Here is a 24,213-nt window from a genome sequence, read left to right on the forward strand (position 1 = left end):
TCAAAATGATACTTTAAGTGTGTTATAATGAAATTACAATGTATATAAAATGAAACTGAATACGCCATAAAATAAATAAAAAAAATTAATTGAACACCGAATGTGTGTCGTTTCTTTAGAAACGAAACTATAATTAATTAGACTAGAATTATACTTTAGTAATAATAATATTGTAACGTCAAATAGAATTGTAATTAAATCAAAATGATACTTTAAGTGTGTTATAATGAAACTACAATGTATATAAAATGAAACTGAATACGCCATAAAATAAATAAAAAAAATTAATTGAACACCGAATGTGTGTCGTTTCTTTAGAAACGAAGCTATAATTAATTAGATTAGAATTATACTTTAATAATAATAATATTGTAACGTCAAATAGAATTGTAATTAAATCAAAATGATACTTTAAGTGTGTTATAATGAAACTACAATGTATATAAAATGAAACTGAATACGCCATAAAAAAAAAAAAAAAAAATTAATTGAACACCGAATGTGTGTCGTTTCTTTAGAAACGAAACTATTTTGGACCATGATACACAGTAAAATTTGGCGAGGGAGGATCTAGCAAAGTTGCAAGGATTCAATTAAAACACCCCATTCTCCATAAGCATCAAGTTATAGGTAGTAGAGACCATTACAAAGCAAAAATAAAAAATAGAACCACCAAAAGCAGGCGCCAGAAATCCATCACTAATTGTTATACATGACCAGGCTGTGCCTGCATTTACACACCAGGATCATCAAACAACCAAACACTATAGAAGCAACATTAGACTGGACTTGAAGCCAGAGGTCGTCCTCGCCCCATTGTAAATCCTCTAGTTCCATCTGGCATTCTTGGACCCGGAGGAGGTTTTGAGGGTTCAGTACCATGACCGTGACCGGAGGAAGGATGCATTCCATGGACTGCAACGAGTTTTTTAAATAAAGAAATGATAACAGCAGGCAGCAATTAAACACTAGGTTTATGGAATACATATTGGAATAAACAGCAAGTTCTACTGCTACAATGGTCAATTACCTGGCATATTTGTACCACGTTTTTGCGGCCTCCTTCCACGTCCTCTGTTGCGCCCTGTATGTCCATTTTTTTCCCTTGGTGCATGCTCGCCAATTGTCTCCTTTGATAAATGGTCCCCTTCCTAGAATGTAAGTAGACACGAAAATAAAACTTCTAAGAAGCTAAAACAACACAAACTTATCAATCTCATCAGTGAACCTGGCAGTAGTACTTATTCAAGGTTAGTACATATTTCGGTTTTGACTACTTATTCCATGAACACAGCAAATGATAGTAATCCAAATTGAATACTCCCAAAGTCCCTCAAAATTAGACCAACTTCGAATTTAGTCCATCATCCAAGGTTAGTCTACCTTCATGCTTCTAATTTAGCAAAGCCATCCTAACAAACTGCTAATCGGCGAAAAAGTGAAAAACTAACCCTCACAATATCTGATCCAAATTTCTAGCCAAGTATGAACACTTGAAATATCCTAACAATCATTTCCAATACTACATCTCAAACTAAACTTTCAATGTCTTGAAAGTTGTGAGACTACTAACCTCTTCATCATGTGAATCACCATGGTGCTCGCTTGGATGGTGGTTCTCCTCATCTATAGCTTGATCAGATGCTTGACCACAAGTATGCCTATCAGGATCTGACTCCCTCCAGACTTTCTTTTTCTGTCCCCGCTTGCTCTGAAGATGTGAAGCAAATAAAAAGAAAAAATTCACTTAGACGGGTAATTTTGAAGAAGCAAACTGGGGCATGACAAACTAATGACAGAGTTAAGGTAACCAAACAAGAATAATTACCGCCGCTTTCTTGAGAAGTTTCACCCGCAAGCCAAATCTCCAATCTTGTTCGTTATTCAAAGTGGCCACCTGCACCAAATTACCATAAAAACAAAACAATTCAGTTAATGTAATATCCTCACTGATATGAACTAGAAATAGGGACAGTGCTGCAACTCACAGCTTTTTCAGCAGATTCCACAGTATCAAATTCCACAAGAGCATGGAGCTGCATAGAAGAAACCAAAAGGTCTCTCAATTACCTAAAATATGCAGGATAAAAAGGAAGGAACCACTCAATAACAAACAAGCGAATAAGGTTTTATATCATAGTTTTATGCACATTCAATTTTAAAATTACTGCAAATAGTAATGTGTATAACCAGCTTACATTCCAAATCAAATACATAATTCTAACTAGGAAAAGGAAACCAGTCATACTCCATGACATAATGCACCCATGTTATCAATAACTTTCCCAAAAAAAAAAAAAAAAAGGAGAGTACAGTAATTACAAAGACCTTAAACAACCACTTATATCAATTACAATTAGAGCAGTTTCCATCTTCCATTTAATAGGTTTTCATGTACCAGTGGACAAGATTGGATGAGCATACTAAATAATGAAACAGATGTGCAGAAGAAAAGAAAGGGGATAATAACTAATTAAGCTCGAGTATCTCTCAGATGAAACTTTTCAACCCAGTTATATCAATATCAGCATGTTTATTCCAGTTAGGTACTTGGGTCCAAGAAAATTACAAAATTCTGAGTATGAACTTTTATTCCATACCTTGCCACTAAGCAGCTTCTCTGCAATTGTACACTTTTTGGGATCTCTTTCAGCATGTGGTTCCCGGATGCTGATATGCTTGATGCTAGAAATTCAAACAATTGTGAAGCATTTAATCAATCATAAAACACAATCAAGCTAAGTGGGGGAGAAAGAAGAAAAAAAAAAAAAAGGAAAAATGATAGATGCACACCGTCCAGCAGAACCAAATAGTTGCCTAAGATTTTCCACCGAATGATCCTCTGGTAAGTTTTCCACCAATACAGTGCATAGCTAAAATGAAGAAAAGCTTAAAGTAAAACATCTTTATGAGCAATATCTGAGTTTAACAACACAGAGGCCAATGGAAAAGAAAAATACCTGAGGATCCCTGGCCTCAATGTATGGGAGAGGATTTAGTCGCTTCACCCTTTTCCCATCAGAACTGACAACCTGAGGATACCCAACGGCCAACAGGTGGGAGAACAAGAAAGGAAAGAGAAATTATACATTCACAAATTTCAGAGAAAAAAAAAGAGCTCTTTTAACTCAAGTTTCATCAAGTCCTAACCTTAATTTGTTTCAATTGATAGACAACTTATAAAGCATCATAGAAATTGTGAGATGTGCGACTGGAGAATGTATAAAGAAATTCACCGAAAGGATGACATTTTTACAAATTTCCCATTTCTCCTTCCCCATTCCCCCACCCCCGGCCCCCCTCTTGTCGAATGGAGGCAACATTACAGCATAGAACAGCCGCAGTACTATAACTTGTATAATTTGAACCAATAGAGTGAGCATATCTCACAACATGACCAAGCAGCTTATCAAAAAGCCTTTTCCTTATTTCTGTCCTATGCTTTCCTTTTATTTTATACTATTTTATTGATAGCTATACTTTGTTTTTACTTTGAGAGTGAAATTGCAAATCATGACAAGGTTAAGGCTCAAGAGGGCATGTGCAAACAAGTGATGGGTTAAAGGAAGTGCTGAAAAGTGGGCCCTGTGGGAGGCGAGGGCGGGGGGTAGGAAGGAGGAAAGGCACAGTAGTTGTTCCCTGCATTATAGATGCTTTTACTGTGAATTAAAGGACAAAGGAATAAAAGATCATTTTTGCAGGGAAAAAAATGAGGAGCAAAAACAGAAAGTTAGGTTTTGAATGGATGTAAATAATCTTTTCATTAAAGATGCTTACCAGAAGAGAGGAGTCCTTGAGTGCAGTCACAATCAGAGGTATCTCCCTGGTCAGCTTCTTCAGTTTTCTAAATGAAGCAATGACTTTAAGAGGAACTGCAAGATAGAGCATTCCCCTTTAGATCTCAGACTATGGAAAAAGTGGAGATCACTAATCTATGAAGAAAATTATTGAACTCTATGCCCATACACTCTATAAGAACCCAAGAGATAGGTATAAAAAGTGAAAGAGCCTTCTGAAAAAACAATCAGAACTTACCATATCCTTCCTCATTCTTGGTCACATATTTCAGAAGAAACTTATCCGTTGGCAAATTTTCATCACTGAAGTAATATTCCACCTGCAAGACCAAACAAATTCATAAAGGGTTTTTTATAGGACAAAATTCAAGAGTGTCATCCATTAAAAAATGATGAGTACTTAATCGGTTAATCCATTGATGCCAAAACCAAAATAATACTAAACACTACACTTAGTGGTGTTTGTAGTCACCAAAGGATACCTACAGTAAAATTATAAAGTTAAAAGGGAAGTCATATCCTTAATAAAACTAAACTACAATGCTTTATCAACGAAAGTCAGGAACAGCTCATTTGCATCATGTCTAACCTTGGTTAGATCGTTTTTCTCCATTAAACTCTATCCCGAGCATTGTTCACAAGTTAACTCAACTTTCCTGGCAACCTGATTTCTTATAGCATTTCATCTACACTTGTAACTATCACATCAGTCCTTCTAACTAGTACATTGGTGCAGTGGTGCACTAAACTTGTGACTTTTCAAGATCATATTGACCTATTGTTTTGTATCACATACATCTGAACATTTTCTACTCTTCTTGGTTTTTTTCCTTTTGAAAAATTTATAGTGAGTCTAAACAGTCCTGTAATTTTACTTTTACTAACTTGTTCCATAAATGAAATTGAAATGACTGGTGAGTTAAGCATTATTGGGAGGTTGATATAATAGTACTTCTATGCTAATCCACAGGCAATCTAATCCAATATCTGAGTGTCACTTAGATCCTATTATTCTAAGCTAAACAAAAACAAAGCCAATCTAAGTCCTAAGTGTTCTTATAAATCCAGTCAAAGTTAAAAATTAATTTACAGTATGCTCTAATAGCAGAACAAAATTATTGAAGGAGAAGTTCAAACAGGGTCAACTAAACACAATCACCCACTTGAAACTTAAACCCTACTCGTTCCATACAGTACTTGAAATGATCACAATGGACGAATTGCAAAATTCCACAACATCGATAAGAGAGAGGGGGATATTTGCCTGCTTGATAATCTTGAGGCGAAGATCATCGGTGAGAGGAGCGATGGAGGAGGGGTGGGGTTGATCGGAGTGCTGAGGAAGATCCTCGTGGAAGTCAGGGGATCCGACGGGAGAGAAATCAGGATGGTGATCGTCATCTTCGTCGTCAAGCGGTGGAGACGAAGAGGTGGCGGCGACGGTGTGGGAGGTGATGGGGATGAGGACTCCCCTGGAGCCGGATCCGGGTTCGGGTTCGGGTTCCATTTCCAGAGAGAGGAGAAGAGGGGTGTCTTTCTTTCTTTCCGCTTCGGCTACTTTTCGCTCTTCATCGACTTCCCCTGATCTCCCGAAACTGTGTTCTTCCCCACCGGTCAAAATTTATACAGCCTCTGTTGGTTACTTCCAGTCCATTTTGGTCATTCCAACTTAATTTTCATTTAGGGCAAAAACCCAATCTATCTTGTTGAGCATATAATAATATAATCTACATCTACAAAATATATATATATATATAGTAATTCACCGTGATGCACGCAAAAAAAATTATGTTATTATAAATATAAATAAAAAATAAAAAAATTAAAATATTTTAAATTATTTAATATAATAACATTTTTGAGCTTACATTGGTCAAGTATTTATTATATTTTTATAAAATACAAAATTAAAATTAAAATTTTGTATGGTTAATATAATCTCTAATTATGTGCATATTCAAATAAACTTATAAAGAGAATTTACATAATTACATTGATTTATTCTTAATTATATTTCATCGATATTATAATTTTCACAATACGAATAATAACTAAGATAATTACATTTGGAAAGCAAATTTCAAATTTTTTATGAGTAAATTTAAACTCTAATTGAACACATTTTTTATATGATTATATAATATATAGCTATTTTATTTTTCAAAAACACATTTTTTATATGATTATATCATATATAGCTATTTTATTTTTCAAATGTTGTGCTTTTTTTTTTTTATAATAAAGAATGTTGTGGCATTAATTGTAACATTAATTACTTCCCAAACCATATAGTTTTATTATAATTAAGATATATATATATATATATATATATATATATATATATATATATATATATATATATATATATATATATATATATATATATATATATATTAGCGCTCAAATGCGGCAGTGGCTTTAGGTGCGGCGGTGCGGCTATATCAGAATCGTCCATTTTGCTTAATCTAACGGCAGCGGTTAATTTCTGAAGATTTAAAGATTTAAGTGGGGGGTGTTATGGTAATTGTAGTGGTCATTTATATCGGTCACTTATCAGAATACACCAACAGTGTTAACAAAAGACACCAATAGTGTTAGGAAAAAGCACCACAATGAAATGCACAAATACACCAAAAAACACACAACACACCCAAAAAATACACCATATAACTCACCACCCCAATGGTGTATTTCTAAACACTGTGTGATGCTTTTATTCATACCTAATGGTGCGTTCTGGTGATGCGTATCTAATTTGTGCATGTTTTTTTGGTGTGAATTTTCTAACATGGATGGTGTATATTTGTATAACTATTAGTGCACCCGCACTGACCGCATGGGAAGGCGCGGGCGCACCTGAACTTGGCACCAACACGAATCCTCAAATACACCACAGTAAGGTTAATAATGCACCAATAACAAACATAAAACACACAACACTATGATTTGATATATTCAGGTGCCCAATGACGACTTTAACCTTGCAGTTCGCGTTGTATGAGAACATGCGCGAAAATATCGAAAAAGCCTAGATGAATGTGATTCGTTGGATTTATCTAATCTTATGACCTACAATTAACCGCACCGCCGCACCTAAGTGCACTGCCGCACTTGAACCTTCCTCTATATATATATATATATATATATATATATATATATATATATATATAATCGCACCTCAGGTGCCAATGCTTCGCCCAGACGCGAAATATGAATGAATTGTCCAGATCTAATGGATGAGAAACACTGATTTTTAAAAAAAAAATGCGGTGACATTTTCGTAAATAATTGAACATCGACGTGCAAGTAAAATGTATTACAACTGCATGTAAAATATATTATAGGTGCAAGTAAAAATTTACTTTGAGCATCAATACTAAGTGCACCTATAGTTATAAGTAGTTGCAACTATAGTTCTAAGTAGTTGCAACTATAGTTCTAAGTAGTTGCACACATAGTTATAAGTAGTTGCACCTAGGTGCATGAATGTTTGCGGGTGGTTTTCTAGGGTATTACTACCCGCTGAACTCAGATCAATGAATGTTAACAAGGCAAAATTACATGCACTTATAGGTGAAAGTAGGTGCACCTATAGTTATAAGTAGTTGCACCTATAGTTATAAATAGTTGCACCTATTGTTATAAGCACACCCAGGTGCATGAATGTTTGCGGGAAGTGAATACTAACAAGGCAAAATTACTTGCACTTATAGGTGAAAGTAGGTGCACTTGTAAGTGATTTTACTTGCACTTCGATGTTCAATTATTTACGAAAATGCCACCGCGTTTTTTTAAGTTATTTGATCTGGACACGTGTCGCGCGCTGATTCGTTCGCATATTCCTTCCTGGGCACTTATTCGCACCTGAGTGCATCTATATATATATATATATATATAATCTACAATTCTAATAAGAGCCAATAATGTTAGGCCTTAACTGGAACAAAAAAATATCGGTCCTATTGTTTCTTAAAATGAATGGTTCATATTATACTATTGTTTCTTAAAATGAATGGTTTATGTTATTTTTACTTTAGTATTTTTTATTTATTTTCCTTATTTGCCCTCTATTATATTATTTTCTTCCCTTAAATAACCTAAATTCCATTAGCATAAACTTTAGTAATGGAGTATTCCGTTAAGTATTTATTATTTTAACTTATACATTAATTTCTATAAGAAAAGTCTTAGTTTCGAACCACATCCCAATTAGAGTTGGCATAATTGTTAAACATATTATATGTTAAAATATATTTAAAATATATATAATATAAAATTTAACATAAACTTTGTTCAAATAATTAGTCTGACTAAATACATAACATTCAAAGTTAAGCATCAAAGATTATAAATCAAGAACTTTAAAAATCATTTGATCAGAAAAAAAACTTAATATTCTTTTGATTATTTAGATCAGAAAAAAAAAAAAAACTTAATATTTCAATTATACTTTTGCATTAATATTTTTTGTATGCATTTAAAAAAAAAATCAATGATTGCATTATTGTTGATGAAAAGTATATACGCCACTTTATTACTCTTATTAAACTAAATAAAGTAGTAGCTACAACAAAAAATAATACATATACATTTAATTAATTTAGAATTAGATGTCTATAATGCCTTTATTTCAAAAAAAAATTATTCATTATAAAAAATTTAAAAATAGATATAATTTCATTAATTATATTATCTTTATTTTCTACAATTCAAAGATTCATTACCTTCAAATTTATCAATTTATTATATTCACTGCATTGTCCGTTGTCTTTTTTTTTTTTTTTTTTTTTTTTTTTTTTTTTTACATTATCTTGTAATTAAATATCAAAGTTATAATACAAAATACATTATATATATTTATTTACCAAGTATTTTATACAAATATAATAAATATTAATATTTTGTTCAATACTTTCACATGATAATCTACGACACACATCTCACAATGCATGAAACATGTAGGGGAAAACTACCACTACCAAATATCGATTAGAAAATTCAATAAATATTATCTTGCATTTATATATTTTGAATTACCGATTTAAATAAACAAATTCAATATTTATTTACATATGCATGAACATCTCCGATATAATATTGCGTTGATACACTTTGAAATACTTATTTAAAAATAATCATTGGGCATTATCTCATTCGCGCAAAGCGCGTAAAAAAACTATAATATAATAATATATATATAATAATATCTACTATATATATATAATTATCTACTATATCTACTATACTAATAAGAGCCCAAGAGAGTTAGGCTTATAATGGGTAGAAAAAATGGTGGTCACAGATTTTAATCAAATGAATGACTCAGATTGATTAAAAGATTGATAAGATTTAAATTTTACACTAAAATTTCCTAAAATACCCACACACCGTTACTAATTCCGTTAAAATTTTAAGAATTTCCGTTAGTTCACCGTTAACTTACTCATTAATTTCAATAAAAAAAAAAAAGGTCTTAGGTTCGAACATCATCCCAATCAAAGTTGGCATAATTAGTACTCTATTTTACTCTTATTAAATTATATAATAATTTAGTAGCTACAACAAAAAATTATAGATATGCATTTCTTTAATTTAGAATTATGTGTCCACAATGCCTTTATTCAAAAAAAATTATTCATTATCAATAAATTAAATAAGAGAAATAATTGTATTAGTTATATTGTCTTTATTTTTCTACAATATAAAAATTCTTTATATTCAAATTTATTAATTGATTATATTCGCTACATTGTCCTTACAATGTCTTTAATGCAGTAAAAAAAAAAATTATTCATTATCAATATAATAAATTAATTAAGAGAAATATTTTCATTAGTTATATTGTCTTTATTTTTCTCAAATGTAAAAATTTTTACATTCAAATTCATCAATTGATTATATTCACTACATTGTCTAATATCTTTTTTGTGCACTATTTTTCTAATTAAATATCAAAGTTATAATACAAAATAATGCTATATATTTATTTACCAAGTATTTTATTAATACCATGAAAAAATTAAAAAATATATATAATTAATAAAGCCAACCATATTAACTACTTGAGAGATTTTGTGACAAAGAGAGTATTCAAATCACACAACAAATTGAAGTGAGAACTACCTTGCAATGTCCTTGTTTGACAATCAGCAGTTAGCGGATTTGACCAACGAATTTATTTAATTATTAACATTGGGTAGAAAAAATGACCGCCAAATTATTAAATCAAATGAATGGTTCAAATTGTTCAGGTTTTAATTTTTTTTTAAATTTTTCTAATTTATCCTTAATTATATGATTATCCATTTAACTTTTTCGTTAAATACCGTTAATTCACCGTTAGTCTAATTATAATATTAACGTCTAATATAGAATTATAATTACACCATTAATCTAATTCTAATATTAAAGTCTTAATAGAACTTAACCACAAATCCTAATGTCGAAATCTCCTCAAACAATATTAGTATATATTTAATATTTTATGCCCTAATTTTTATTTGTTCTCCCTTATGTCCCGTATTTGGTTTCAACCATACCTATACAATTATTTTATTGACAATTATAATCAATCTTGACTATATTATCTTGCATTTGTAAACTTAGAATTACCTATTTAACCCGCACGGGCTTAAATTAGCTTAATGGTTTAGTGGGCAGTATTTGGGAGAAGAGACCAAGGTTTGAACCTCGGTGGCGGCAGTGCGGGAATTATGTCCAAAGTGGGCAGATTCCTTTTTCGCACCGGCATTTGGTCCTGTCTGCTGAACCATTGAGTCACCGTGATTTACAACTTCCCACAATGCTCTGTCGGGTCAGAGTGTGGGGGGCCCTTGGGGTTGGGGACTCAACCTTTGGGAGAAGAATTACCTATTTAAATACGCAAATTCAACCTTCAATTATCTATACATGAACAATTTCAATATAATCTTGCATTAATATACTTTAAAGTACTTATTTAAAAAAAAAAAAACATTGGGCATTATCCCAATCGCGCAATGCGCGTAAAAAAACTAGTATATATATACTAATAAGAGTCCAAGAGAGTTAGGCCTATAATGGGTAGAAAAAATGGCGGTCAAATTTTTTAATCAAATGAATGGCTCAGATTGATCAGATTTTAATTTTTTCCTTAAGATTTACTAAATTACCCTTAATGAATATGATTATCCGTTAACTTTTCCGTTAAATATTATCTTTTCCGTTACTTTCTGTTAGTTCACCATTAACTTACTCATTGATTTCAATAAGAAAGGTCTTAGGTTCGAACCTCATCATCCTAATCAAAGTTGGCATTATTAGTACTCTATTTTAGTCTTATTAAATTAAAAATAATAATTTAGTAGCTATAACAAAAAATAATACATATGCATTTCTTTAATTTAGAATTATGTGTCTACAATGTCGTTATTCAAAAAAAATTATTCATTATCAATAAATTAAATAAGAGAAATAATTTCATTAGTTATATTGTCTTTATTTTTCTCCAATATAAAAATTCTTTACATTCAAATTCATCAATTGATTATGTTCGCTACATTGTCCCTACAATGTCTTTACTAAAAAAAATATTATTCATTATCAATAAATTAATTAAGAGACATAATTTTATTAGCTCTATTGTCTTTATATTTCTCCAAGTAAAAATTCTTTACATTCAAATTTCAAATTCATCAATTGATTATATTCACTACATTGCCTATTATTTTTTTGTGCACTATTTTTTAATTAAATATCAAAGTTATAATACAAAATAATGTTATATAGTTGTTTACCAAGTATTTTATTAATACCATGAAATTTTTTTTTAAAATATAATTAATAAAGCCAATCATATTAACTATCTGAGGGATTTGTTGACAAAGAGAGTATTCAAATCACACAACAAATTGAAGTAGGAAACTACCTCGCAATGTCCTTGTTTCGCAATCAGCAATTAACTTTTCAATATTAGTATATATTTAATGTTTTATACCCTAATTTTAATTTACTTTCCCTTATGTCCCGTATTTGGTTTCAACCATACTTATACAATTATTTTATTGACAATTATAATCAATCTTGACTATATTATCTTGCATTTGTAAACTTAAAATTACCTATTTAAATACGTAAATTTAACATTCAATTATCTATGCACGAACAATTCCAATATAATCTTGCCTTGATATACTTTAAAGTACTTATTTAAAAAAAAAAAAAAACATTGGACATTATCTCAATCGCGCAATGCGCGTAAAAAACTAGTTATTATTTATATACTAATAAGAGCCCAAGAGAGTTAGGCCTATAATGGGTAGAAAAAATGGCAGTCACAGATTTTAATCAAATGAATGGCTCAGATTGATTAAAAGATTGATAAGATTTAAATTTTACACTAAAATTTCCTAAAATACCCACACACCGTTACTAATTCCGTTAAAATTTTAAGAATTACCGTTAGTTCACCGTTAACTTACTCATTGATTTCAATAATAATAAAAAAAAGGTCTTAGGTTCGAACCTCATCCCAATCAAATTAAAGTTGGCATAATTAGTACTCTATTTTACTCTTATTAAATTATATAAATATAAATAATAATTTAGTAGCTACAACAAAAAATTATAGATATGCATTTCTTTAATTTAGAATTATGTGTCCACAATGTCTTTATTCAAAAAAAAATTATTCATTATCAATAAATTAAATAAGAGAAATAATTGTATTAGTTATATTGTCTTTATTTTTCTACAATATAAAAATTCTTTATATTCAAATTTATTAATTGATTATATTCGCTACATTGTCCTTACAATGTCTTAATTGAGTGAAAAAAAATTATTCATTATTAATAAATTAATTAAGAGAAATATTTTCATTAGTTATATTGTCTTTATTTTTCTCAAATGTAAAAATTTTTACATTCAAATTCATCAATTGATTATATTCACTACATTGTCTATTATCTTTTTTTTGCACTATTTTTCTAATTAAATATCAAAGTTATATTACAAAATAATGCTATATATTTATGTACCAAGTATTTTATTAATACCATGAAAAAATTAAAAAAATATATAATTAATAAAGCCAACCATATTAACTACTTGAGAGATTTTGTGACAAAAAGAGTATTCAAATCACACAACAAATTGAAGTGAGAACTACCTTGCAATGTCCTTGTTTGACAATCAGCAGTTAGCGCGCGGATTATATTAGCGGATTTGACCAACGAATTTATTTAATTATTAACATTGGGTAGAAAAAATGACCGCCAAATTATTAAATCAAATGAATGGTTCAAATTGTTCAGGTTCTAATTTTTTTTTAAATTTTTCTAATTTATCCTTAATTATATGATTATCCATTTAACTTTTTCGTTAAATACCGTTAATTCACCGTTAGTCTAATTATAATATTAACGTCTAATATAGAATTATAATTACACCATTAATCTAATTCTAATATTAAAGTCTTAATAGAACTTAACCACAAATCCTAATGTCGAAATCTCCTCAAACAATATTAGTATATATTTAATATTTTATGCCCTAATTTTTATCTGTTCTCCCTTATGTCCCGTATTTGGTTTCAACCATACCTATACAATTATTTTATTGACAATTATAATCAATCTTGACTATATTATCTTGCATTTGTAAACTTAGAATTACCTATTTAACCCGCACGGGCTTAAATTAGCTCAATGGTTTAGTGGGCAGTATTTGGGAGAAGAGACCAAGGTTTGAACCTCAGCGGCGGCAGTGCGGGAATTATGTCCAAAGTGGGCAGAGAGTCACCGTGATTTACAACTTCCTACTACAATGCTCTGTCGGGTCAGAATGTGGGGGGCCCTTGGGGTAGGGGACTCAACATTTGGGAGAAGAATTACCTATTTAGATACGCAAATTCAACCTTCAATTATCTATGCATGAACAATTTCAATATAATCTTGCCTTAATATACTTTAAAGTACTTATTTAAAAAAAAAAAAAACATTGGGCATTATCCCAATCGCACAATGCGCGTAAAAAACTAGTAATAATAATATAATATATAATATAATAAGAGCCAATAATGTTAGGCCCTTAACTGGAATAAAAAAATGTCGGTACTATTGTTTCTTAAAATGAATGGTTGATATTATTTCGATTTTAGTATTTTTTTAATGATTTTCCTTATTTACCCTCTGTTATATTAATTTCTTACCTTAAATAACCTAAATTCTGTTAGTATAAACTTTAGTAACGGAATATTCCATTAGCTATTTATTATTTTTAACTTACTCATTAATTTCTATAAGAAAGGTCTTAGGTTCGAACCTCATCCCAATTAAAGTTAGCATAATTGTTAAATATATACTACGAATATGTTAAAATGTATTAAAAAATATATAATATAAAATTTAACATAAACATTGGTCAAATAATTAGTCCGACTAAATACCAAAAATTCAAAGTTAAGCATCAAAGATTATAAATCAATAACTTTAAAAATCATTTGATTTTTATGCATTTAAGAAAAAAAAACAAATTTAGGGTGTGTTTGGAAACCTGGAAAATGAGTTTTGGAAATCATTTTCCAAGTTTCCATTGTTTGGATGTGCCTGGAAAATCAAGTCAACGGAAATCATTTTCCGTTGACTTTGGAAAATAGGCTTGTTTTGGAGGAAAATGACTTCCCTTTTTTTGGGGGAAGTCATTTTCCAACTTTTACATCAACATCACACCACCACCAACATCATCAACACCATACCACCACCACCTCACTACTGCCGTCGCCACCACCACTATACCACTGCAACCACCACCACCATCACACCACCACCACTACCACCACCATCACACCACCAACACCATACCACTGCAACCACTACTACCACCAACATCATCAACACCATACCACCACCACCACCACTGCTGCCACCACCACCATACCACCGCAACCATTGTCACCACCATCACACCACCACCACTACCGCCGCCACCACTACCACCATACCACCGCAACCACCGTCGCCGTCGCCACCACCACCATACCACCGCCACCACCACCACCATCACTCCACTGCTGCCGCTACCACCACGACCATACCACTGCAACCACCACCACCACACCACCGCAACCACCGCCACCACACCATCACCACCACTGCCACCACCATTTATTATTATTATTATTATTATTATTATTATTATTATATAAAAAATAACACAACTACCACTACACTACCACCATCACCATAATATTTTTTTAAATATATTATTAGTTATTTTTTATTATATTTAAAATTATTATTAAATTATTATATATTATTATACATGTTGTAATATTCTAAATAAAATAATTAAAATGTTTAATTATACAATTTTACTCATTTTCCAGAAAATGAACCAAACACACAAAACCTGTTTTTCATAATGCAACCAAACACGGGAAAGGAAACTGTTTTCTGGAAAATGAGTCATTTTCCAGAAAACATTTTCCAGAAGTCATTTTCCTGCTTTCCAAACGGACCCTTAGGTTAAGTTTTTTTTTTTCGTTTAATTAATCTTCTTTTGATTATTTAGATTAGAACAAAACTTAATATTTCAATTATACTTTTGTATTATTGGTATGATTTAGGTCGTTATGGTATTAATATTTTTTGTACGTATTTTTATAATAGTATAATTGTACATTACTTTACAAATATTATACAATTACACTTGGACTCTAAAACGGTAAAACCGTTTTCCAAAGAATTTGACAATATTGACATCCCACTAGCTCAAATTGAACAAGTTTACACATCAGAATTTTATCAACGCATTAAAACTTCTAAAGAAATTTGTAAGTTAATTTTTACTATATCATTATAACAATATCCATTGTAACTATATATTTCGAATTATTTATTATCATCATCTATTGACAAGAATTGTAACAATTGTCATTGACAAACTCTCAAAACAATTTGTCTCAACAACGAATGTAAATTAAAAAAAAAATCAATGATTTCATTATTGTTGATGAAAAGTATGTACGCCACTTTATTACTCTTATTAAATTAAATAAATTAGTAGCTATAACAAAAAATAATACATATGCATTTAATTAATTTAGAATTAGATGTCTATAATGCCTTTATTTAAAAAAAAAATATTCATTATAAAAATTTTAAAAGTGTTATAAATATATCATAAGTGGACATTATTTCTATAACAGATGTAACAGTCATTATTAATACCATCATTATGGCTTTTGTATTATATATGTATTGTCATATATTGTATGCTGTATAAAGGAAACAGATGAATGAAAGAGATCCTGACTTTTCCCTCTCCACTCTTGGTCTTTTTCTGTTTAACACGTTATCAGCACGAAAATTTTTATGTATGTTCTAGACTTAAACTACATATCTGCAAAATTTTGTGTCAAAATGTGTTACCGTTTTCCCCAGAAAATTCTGAAATCCAGGTCACAATTCTGAAAATTTTTGCCATTTTCAGCTTAGCTTGTATATCTTGCTATTTTGTGATGTTTTCATGCTTGTATGAAACTGAGATAAAATGAGAGCTTGCTTGGAAAAGTACTTTTTTTGACTCCCCAAAATAGGAATGAATGGGCCCGGCAGCAAACATGTGCTCATTATTCTTCGGCGAACGGTACTTCTCTCATTTTTCTAATTTATGAATTAATAAGAATATCTCTTGTCATGTCATGCCTTGTGTGTGTACCAAATATGATGTGCATGACTAAATTGAGTTTTTGGTGTCCAAGACATGAGGGACAAATATATCACATATTGCATGTGCTTCTCTTTAATTGACATCATTTAGCATATAATCTCTTGATTATGTTCATATATGAGATTTTGTTATTTCTCTTGTTGGCAATTTATGATTTGCTATAGGCCATAGCTATTGAGATTCATCACCCAACTTATAAGTGGGAAAATAGCATGAATTCTCAATATGGTTAGGTTGCACTTGTCGTTGCTAAACCTTAGCTTGCATATGATAACAATTAAAGGCTATGACATGTTTACAGTGCTAGTTTCTGCTATAGAAACTCTTTGACATGAGATTTGGGCATATGATATTTAAGTTTATAGCCCTCATTTTTCTATACTTATTTGCCCAGAAGGTAGATTAAGGACTTTAATTCTATGAGTTACCCTTTAGGATGAACCTTACAATAAATTCTTGACAAAAAATGGTCCACCTATCCCATCAATCCCTAGGATTGCTATACCCTCTTTTTTTCACCTAGTACGTGGTTTCAGAAGTAACATTTCCCTATCTGCCTTATTTTATTTGCGCAGTCTATTTTATATCACCAACACAACGTACCCCAAAAAGGGCTATCAAAGAAACCTCCATCTATTGATTAAATACCGAAAGCCCATGATAGGGGATCAATACATATAATCGGATACGTTGACTGCATTCCTAATGAAGATTGTTTCTCGGCATTAGGGGGAGATAATATACTACTCCGTAGCGTTTAATGGAATGCCAAGAAATTTCATAAGAATAAAAACATCTTCATTATTTAAATCCATGTACTAGTTAGACTGAACTGGAAGTTCAAAAGATAATCTATTTGCGATTTTAGCAAATAATCTGCCAAATACATTTATTGATCATAATGATCATAAAAGAAGTGACTAGGTCCTATATCATTGGACCAAACATATCTATCGATACTCCTTGAATTGACACTAGAAGTGTAGGAGATCTATCGGTGAAAGAGATATGGATCATAATACTAGATCTAGTAAAGAAATATTGTCACTCTTGAAATAGCTTGAACAATTATGTCCTGCAGACGTTCGTCCAAATGACGAAAAACCCTAGTAAAATTTATAGGTGCACCAAACAAACGTAATACTAGGGATGCGAAACGACCAGATCAAAATATCTTTGAGAAATGTCTAGAATCTGGTTGTTTTAGAAATTGCCATTACTTTTACAAATATGGGAGTTTTAGAAAAAGGTTATAGTTGTCGACAACACAATTGCCATTACAAATTGCTCATTATATGATAATCTGGATCCAGAGTTAGGCACCAGAAGTGCCATGACTATTTAATATATAAAGGAGCAATTAAGGCATAGCTCGACTCGCTAAAATGAATAAATTCTTTTTATAACAATACACCATTAAGTGTTAACCCTGAAGGTTACAAACGGGTGTGTGCATGAAAGAGAAGTAAGAATAACAAGGTGATAAGATATGAAGTGAGTTTGTAGCCTATGGGTTCACGCAGAGACCCTTAATTGATTTTAATCAAATATACTCTCCCACGGTAAATGGCATTAAGTTCCGCTACATAATACAATTGGCAAAATAATAAATTTAGATATGCAGTTAAATTTATTTTGAGAAATTCTGGATGGATTCATAATTCTCGAAATGAGGATTTATTTAATTATTATTATTATTATGTGTCATTATTTACTCTTTAAAGGGTTGTGAATGGAGTTAATATCCTCATTGAATGAATAATATGTACCATTGTGTACTCGATAAAGTGTTGATAATGAACTCATTTATTATTTATTATCTCAGTCAAGATTGATGGTGTAAACATCAGTGAAATATATAAAGAGCTTGATAATGTCAGTTCATGTTTAAAGGCTGAGACTTTTGAAATAAAAAGCTTGTGAAAGCTATAAGTATTATCTCGACTTGAAGATCGAGTTTTTCCTTAAAAGAATTTTTTTTACACCAGTCAGCCTACATCTAAAAATTCTTTTTCACATGTCTATATGCATAAGTGTCATGTATTTACCAAACTAAAGGTTGTCTAATAATCTCTTGAAGCAGATAAGGAACAATTTGGACTCAAAGTCCCTTACTTCATTATCGTTGGAGGATTATTTTAGAACCAGAAGTTCCATAATCACAACAGGCATGATATTTGCGATGAAATTGCTAGCAAAATCTAGTGCTCCCCCTACAAATGAAGTACTTGAATAATGATTAACATATCCCCTCCGGTATCTTCGAGATACAAAGACATGACATTTATGTAAGAAACCATGATACAGTTTTAATAGGCTACTTGGGTACTGGCTATTTTGTTTGATCCCCGCAATGCCAAGCCCAAACTGGTTATACAATGAATTTCCCTAAATGTTCAAAATGAGGACAATAACACTTGTGTTGCACAAATGTTATATGAACTTTAGAAGAGCCATAAGATTATTGTACACTGCTCTAGTGACAATCTAGAAGATTTGTCCAATCCATCTCTTCAAATTTTGAAATATATGTAGAACTTGGAGATTGTTATCTTCAGGGGGAGACGGGAAGCAAGTACATTTACTCGAATCAATTCGAAAGATTGGACGTAAAATCCTGAAGATTAAGTCATAAAAGACTAACAGTTGCACACTATTTGCAACACAACGGGATGTACATTTACTTGAATCAATCCGGAAGATTGAACGTAAAATCCTGAAGATTAAGTCATAAAAGACTAACAGTTGCGCACTATTTGCAACACATATATACATAAATATCATGTACTCTTTTCCTCACTAGTTTTCTCCCATTGGGTTTTCTAGTGTGGTTTTTAACGAGGCATGAGTATGATATAGTAATGACAATGGGGAAAAGTTGCAAAATAATTGCTTAAATGGACAAACCCCAAAATCCTGAAGATTATCCAATTTGCGTCCTGAAGGCTTATGGTTGTACTCTTTTTCCCGTAACTAAGTTTTTCCCACAGGGTTTCTTAAGTTAAGGTTTTTAATGAGGCGACCAATACAATATATGTTCTTACATATATCATGTACTCTTTTCTTCAACTAGGTTTTTTCCCACGTGGTTTTCCTAGCGAAGTTTTTAATGAGGCATGAATATATTTTCTATTATACTCTTTTCTTGTCTAGGTTTTTCCCACCGGGTTTTCCTAACAAGTTTTTGACGAGACAAAATCGTGGTCAAATAATGTTCAAGGGGGAGTGTTATAAATATATCATAAGTGGACATTATTTCTATAACAGATGTGACGGTCATTATTAATACCATCATTATGGCTTTTGTATTATATATGTATTGTCATATATTGTATGCTATATGAAGGAAACAGATGAATGAAAGAGATCCTGACTTTTCCCTCTCCACTCTCGGTCTTTTTCTGTTTAACAAAAAGAGATATATTTTCATTAGTTATATTATCTTTATTTTCTACAATTCAAAGATTCATTCATTACCTTCAAATTTATTAATTTATAATATTCACTACATTGTCCATTGTCTTCTTTTTTACATTATCTTGTAATTAAATATCAAAGTTATAATACAAAATATGTTATATATATTTATTTACCAAGTATTTTATACAAATATAATAAATATTAATATTTTGTTCAATACTTTCACATTATAACCTACGACACACATCTCACAACGCATGAAACATGTAAGGGAAAAACTACCACTATAGGAAATTATGGAATTTTCGACCACCTGAAAGTGATTTTAAATCAAGTTGAAAGCCTTGTTCCGATCACTTTTAGTATTCGGAAAAACCTTTGTTGCTATTTCCGACCATTTTTTGGACTTTCTGGTATTAACTTAATTTAAGATCATTTTTAGGTGGTTGAAAATTCCATAATTTTCAGTAGTGTAGCACTACCAAGTATCAATATGTGCTTGTAAGATAAAGAGTTAATAGTGCAACTAAGATCCCATCATATACATAACAAGGCAAATCTAAAGCTTCCTACACCATAATCTCATTGCACGATGAATCCATCTATGCTACCACCAGTAATTCAATTGCACATGACACACTACTAATAATAATAATAAAAAAAAAAGACGACATGTACTGAAGATGAAGACAATGACAATGCTACCCAAAAGAGAATTAAGAATAATTATATTAGAGAAATTTAAACCAAAAGTAGTATTTATTTAGACTATCGTTTTTAGACTAACATTATTACAAAGTTTCAAACAATTATTTTAGTGACAATATAATCAATGTCTCATATATTATCTTGCATTTATATATACTTTAAATTACGATTTAAATAAATAAATTCAAGATTTATTTACCTATGCATTAACATATCCGATATAATATTGCATTGATATATTTTGAAATATTTATTAAAAAATAATCATTGAGCATTATTCCATTCACGCAAAGCGCGTAAAAGAACTAGTAAACATATAAATGTGCAATCCAACCTATCAGTGTAGACTTTTAGTTGAGATGGAGCATATGCTTCAATTTGGTATTAGAGTCACCTTCAATTAAAATCTTCCTCCTAGCATTTCCCCCCCAAACTCTCATTGTCAATATCTATATTCTATTCTATATATCACTTCCCCCCAAACTCATTGTATATATATCATTAAAAATAAAATCATCCTCCTAGCATTTCCCCCCAAACTCATTGTCTATATCTATATTCTATTCTATTCTATATTCCACCCCCCCCCCCCCCCCCCCCAACTCATTGTTTATATCTATATTCTATTCTATATATCATTAAAAGTAAAATCTTCCTTCTAGCATATAATAAAGGAATTTGATAGGAAAAATAATAATATAATAATAATATAAGTGGTAATAATAATCTCTAAAAGTAATCAAGTGTTAATAATAATAATAATAATAATAATAATAATAATAATAATAATAATAATAATAATAATAATAATAATAATAATAATAATATTAACGTAAGAATTATAACATAGAATAAAACATAATAATTAATATATATATCTATATATTGTTCAAGTATAATAAAAATTCTATGTAATAATATAATAATAAAATAAAATTACAATAATAATAATAATAATAATAATAATAATAATAATAATAATAACAAAAACAAAACTATATACGGAGTACAAAATAAAATTAAAATTAAAAAAAAAAAGAAAAAAAAGAAGACAAAGCGGAACCACGAGCTCCTCTTTGATGTAGGATCATTTTGATCCTATATCAAAAATGTTTGGAAAGAGGAGCTTTGAGCAATGCTCCTCTTCCAAACATAATTGCTTGCGCATCAATGTCAACAAGTATTGAGAAGCCAAAAGACTCTTATTTAAGAAGCTTTAGCTTTAATGGCTTCTTATTTTAGTTTTTTTTTTTAAGAAAACATTTTACAGACAATGATAAATACTAAACAATGATAAATAAAATCTTCAAAGTTATATCACTACATGTGTACATCTAGACATTAGCTATTAATTTGAGCAATTATTTGCACAAATTCAAGCAATGATAACATAAAAATACATAAACGTTCCAAATTATATCTTTAATTGCACTATATAATATTTGATGTTCTAATTTAAATAATTATATATCTATTCAAATATTCTTAATATATTACAATAAATTCATTCCGTGCATCGCACAAGTGAAATTACTAGTAATCATTATGGCATTATAGATATTAAAGTTCGTTAGGAAAGTAGGAAAATAATTTCTAAAATAAGAGTTATTTTTCAGAAAATATTTTTCTTTTTTATATTTGGCTACACAGCAGAAAAGTGTCTAAAAGAAATTTTATATTATTATTATTATTATTATTATTATTATTATTATTATTATTATTATTATTATTATTATTATTATTATTATTATTATTATTATGTAATAATAAAATAAAATTACAATAATAATAATAATAATAACAATATAATAATAATCAAAACAAAACTATATACAAAATAAAATTAAAATTAATTAAAAAAAAAAGACAAAAGGAAATCACGGGCTCCCCTTTGTAAATGATGTAGGATCATTTTGATCCCACATCGACAATTTTTGGAAAGAGGTACATAAGAGGAGCAATGCTCCTCTTCCAAACACAATTGCTTGCCCATCAACATGGGCATGTATTGAGAATCCAAAACACTCTTATTTAAGATTATAATGGGTTCTTATTTTAGTTTTTTTTTTCAAAAAATATTATTTTTTAATGTTTGGCTGTACAATAGAAAATTGTCTAAAAGAAAATTTATATTATTATTATTATGTAATATTGTAATAATAAAATAAAATTATAATAACAATAATAATATAATAATATAATAATAATAATCAAAACAAAACTATATACAAAATAAAATTAAAAAAAAAAGAGTCATGAGCTCCCCTTTGTAAATGATGCAGGATCAATTTGATCCCACATCAAAAATGTTTGGAAAAAAGGAGCTCTTGAGCTTCTCTATATAAGAGGAGCAATGCTCTTCTTCTAAATATAATTGATTGTCCTTCAACGTGGGCAAAACTCTTATTTAAGAAGTCTTAGTTTAATGACTTTTTATTTTAGTTTTTTTTTTAGAAAACATTTTTCTTTTTAATGTTCGGGACTGCACAATAGAAAATTGTCTAAAAGAAGATCTATATTATTATTAAGTAATAATGTAATAATAAAATAAAATTAACAATAATAATAATCAAAACAAAACTATATACAAAATAATTTTTTTTAAAGACTGTAAATGGTGTGGGATCATTTTGATCCCACATCGAAAATGTTTGGAAAGAGGAGCAATGCTCTTCTTCCAAACATAATTGTAGGAGCAATGCTCTTCTTCCAAACATAATTGTTTGCCCATCAACATTGGCAAGTATTGAAAAGCCAAATTGCTCTTAATTAAGAAGTCTTAGTTTAATGGCTTCTTATTTAATTTATTTTTTCAAAAAATATTTTTCATTTCAATGTTTATCTGCACATTAGAAAATTGTCTAAAAGAAAATTATTATTATTATTATTATTATTATTATTATTATTATTATTATTATTATTATTATTATTATTATTATTATGTAATAATATAATAATAAAATAAAATCTATACTATATATAAAAATAAAATCCTCCATTTTAACTTTCCGTCCAAAACAGTCCTATACTATTAAGATTTGCATAATATTTTAAAATAGTTTAATACAATTCTTAATATAATATATTGTTTTCTACTTTCCTATTCGTACTACAATTTTACATTAGAATTTCTATTCGTAATACAATATAACAATATTAAAATTCATATTTCTATTCAACAATATTATATTATTCCTTTTCCTGTTAAAAGTTATATATATATACAATGAAGGTATAAAAGTATAGTTGCAAAATATTAGTATAATTAACTAATAATTATTATGGTAATTAAAATATTAATTGCACAAATATTAGTATACTTCATTAATAATTATTATGTTAATTAAGCTAATAATTACAAGGATATTAGTATAATTACAATTAAACATGCATTTTTAGATTTTTTAAATATAATCTATTCATATATAGAGGATGAGGAAAGAAAGTGAAGGCGATATGGTGAAAAGGAATATATTTAAGGTATAGAAGTATATTGCACAGATATTAGTATAATTGACTAATAATGATATAATTATAGTAATTAAGCTAAACATGGATCGTTGGATTTATTTTTATA

The 24,213-nt window shown here is 29.7% G+C and overlaps 1 protein-coding gene across 1 annotated transcript; it reads right to left on the reverse strand.

The window, feature by feature from the left end:
• Window positions 1–569: 569 nt before the first annotated feature.
• LOC109183683 (la-related protein 6A) lies at window positions 570–5,425 on the reverse strand. Its single transcript, XM_019333740.1, has 11 exons — window positions 5,062–5,425; window positions 4,036–4,117; window positions 3,778–3,872; window positions 2,961–3,032; window positions 2,794–2,873; window positions 2,601–2,685; window positions 1,989–2,036; window positions 1,829–1,897; window positions 1,574–1,711; window positions 1,031–1,151; window positions 570–915 (listed from the first exon to the last, which is right to left on the reverse strand). Exons 1-11 carry the CDS (start codon window positions 5,302–5,304, stop codon window positions 779–781), a joined length of 1,170 nt encoding a protein of 389 aa, XP_019189285.1. The 5' UTR covers window positions 5,305–5,425; the 3' UTR covers window positions 570–778.
• Between the last annotated feature and the right edge of the window lie 18,788 nt (window positions 5,426–24,213).

The sequence above is a fragment of the Ipomoea nil genome, unplaced genomic scaffold (assembly GCF_001879475.1).
Source record: "Ipomoea nil cultivar Tokyo-kokei standard unplaced genomic scaffold, Asagao_1.1 scaffold1149, whole genome shotgun sequence".
Classification (NCBI taxonomy): Eukaryota; Viridiplantae; Streptophyta; class Magnoliopsida; order Solanales; family Convolvulaceae; genus Ipomoea; species Ipomoea nil.

Bases quoted from the DNA above. Each gene is read 5' to 3' on its own strand.
- LOC109183683 (XM_019333740.1), bottom strand. From the start codon at position 5,304: ATGGAACCCGAACCCGAACCCGGATCCGGCTCCAGGGGAGTCCTCATC. The intron at 3,873-4,035 runs GTAAGTTCTGAT...TCTATCTTGCAG, and splicing joins CAAGAATGAGGAAGGATATG to TTCCTCTTAAAGTCATTGCT. The intron at 2,037-2,600 runs GTATGGAATAAA...TCTTCTATGCAG, and splicing joins AGAAGCTGCTTAGTGGCAAG to CTCCATGCTCTTGTGGAATT.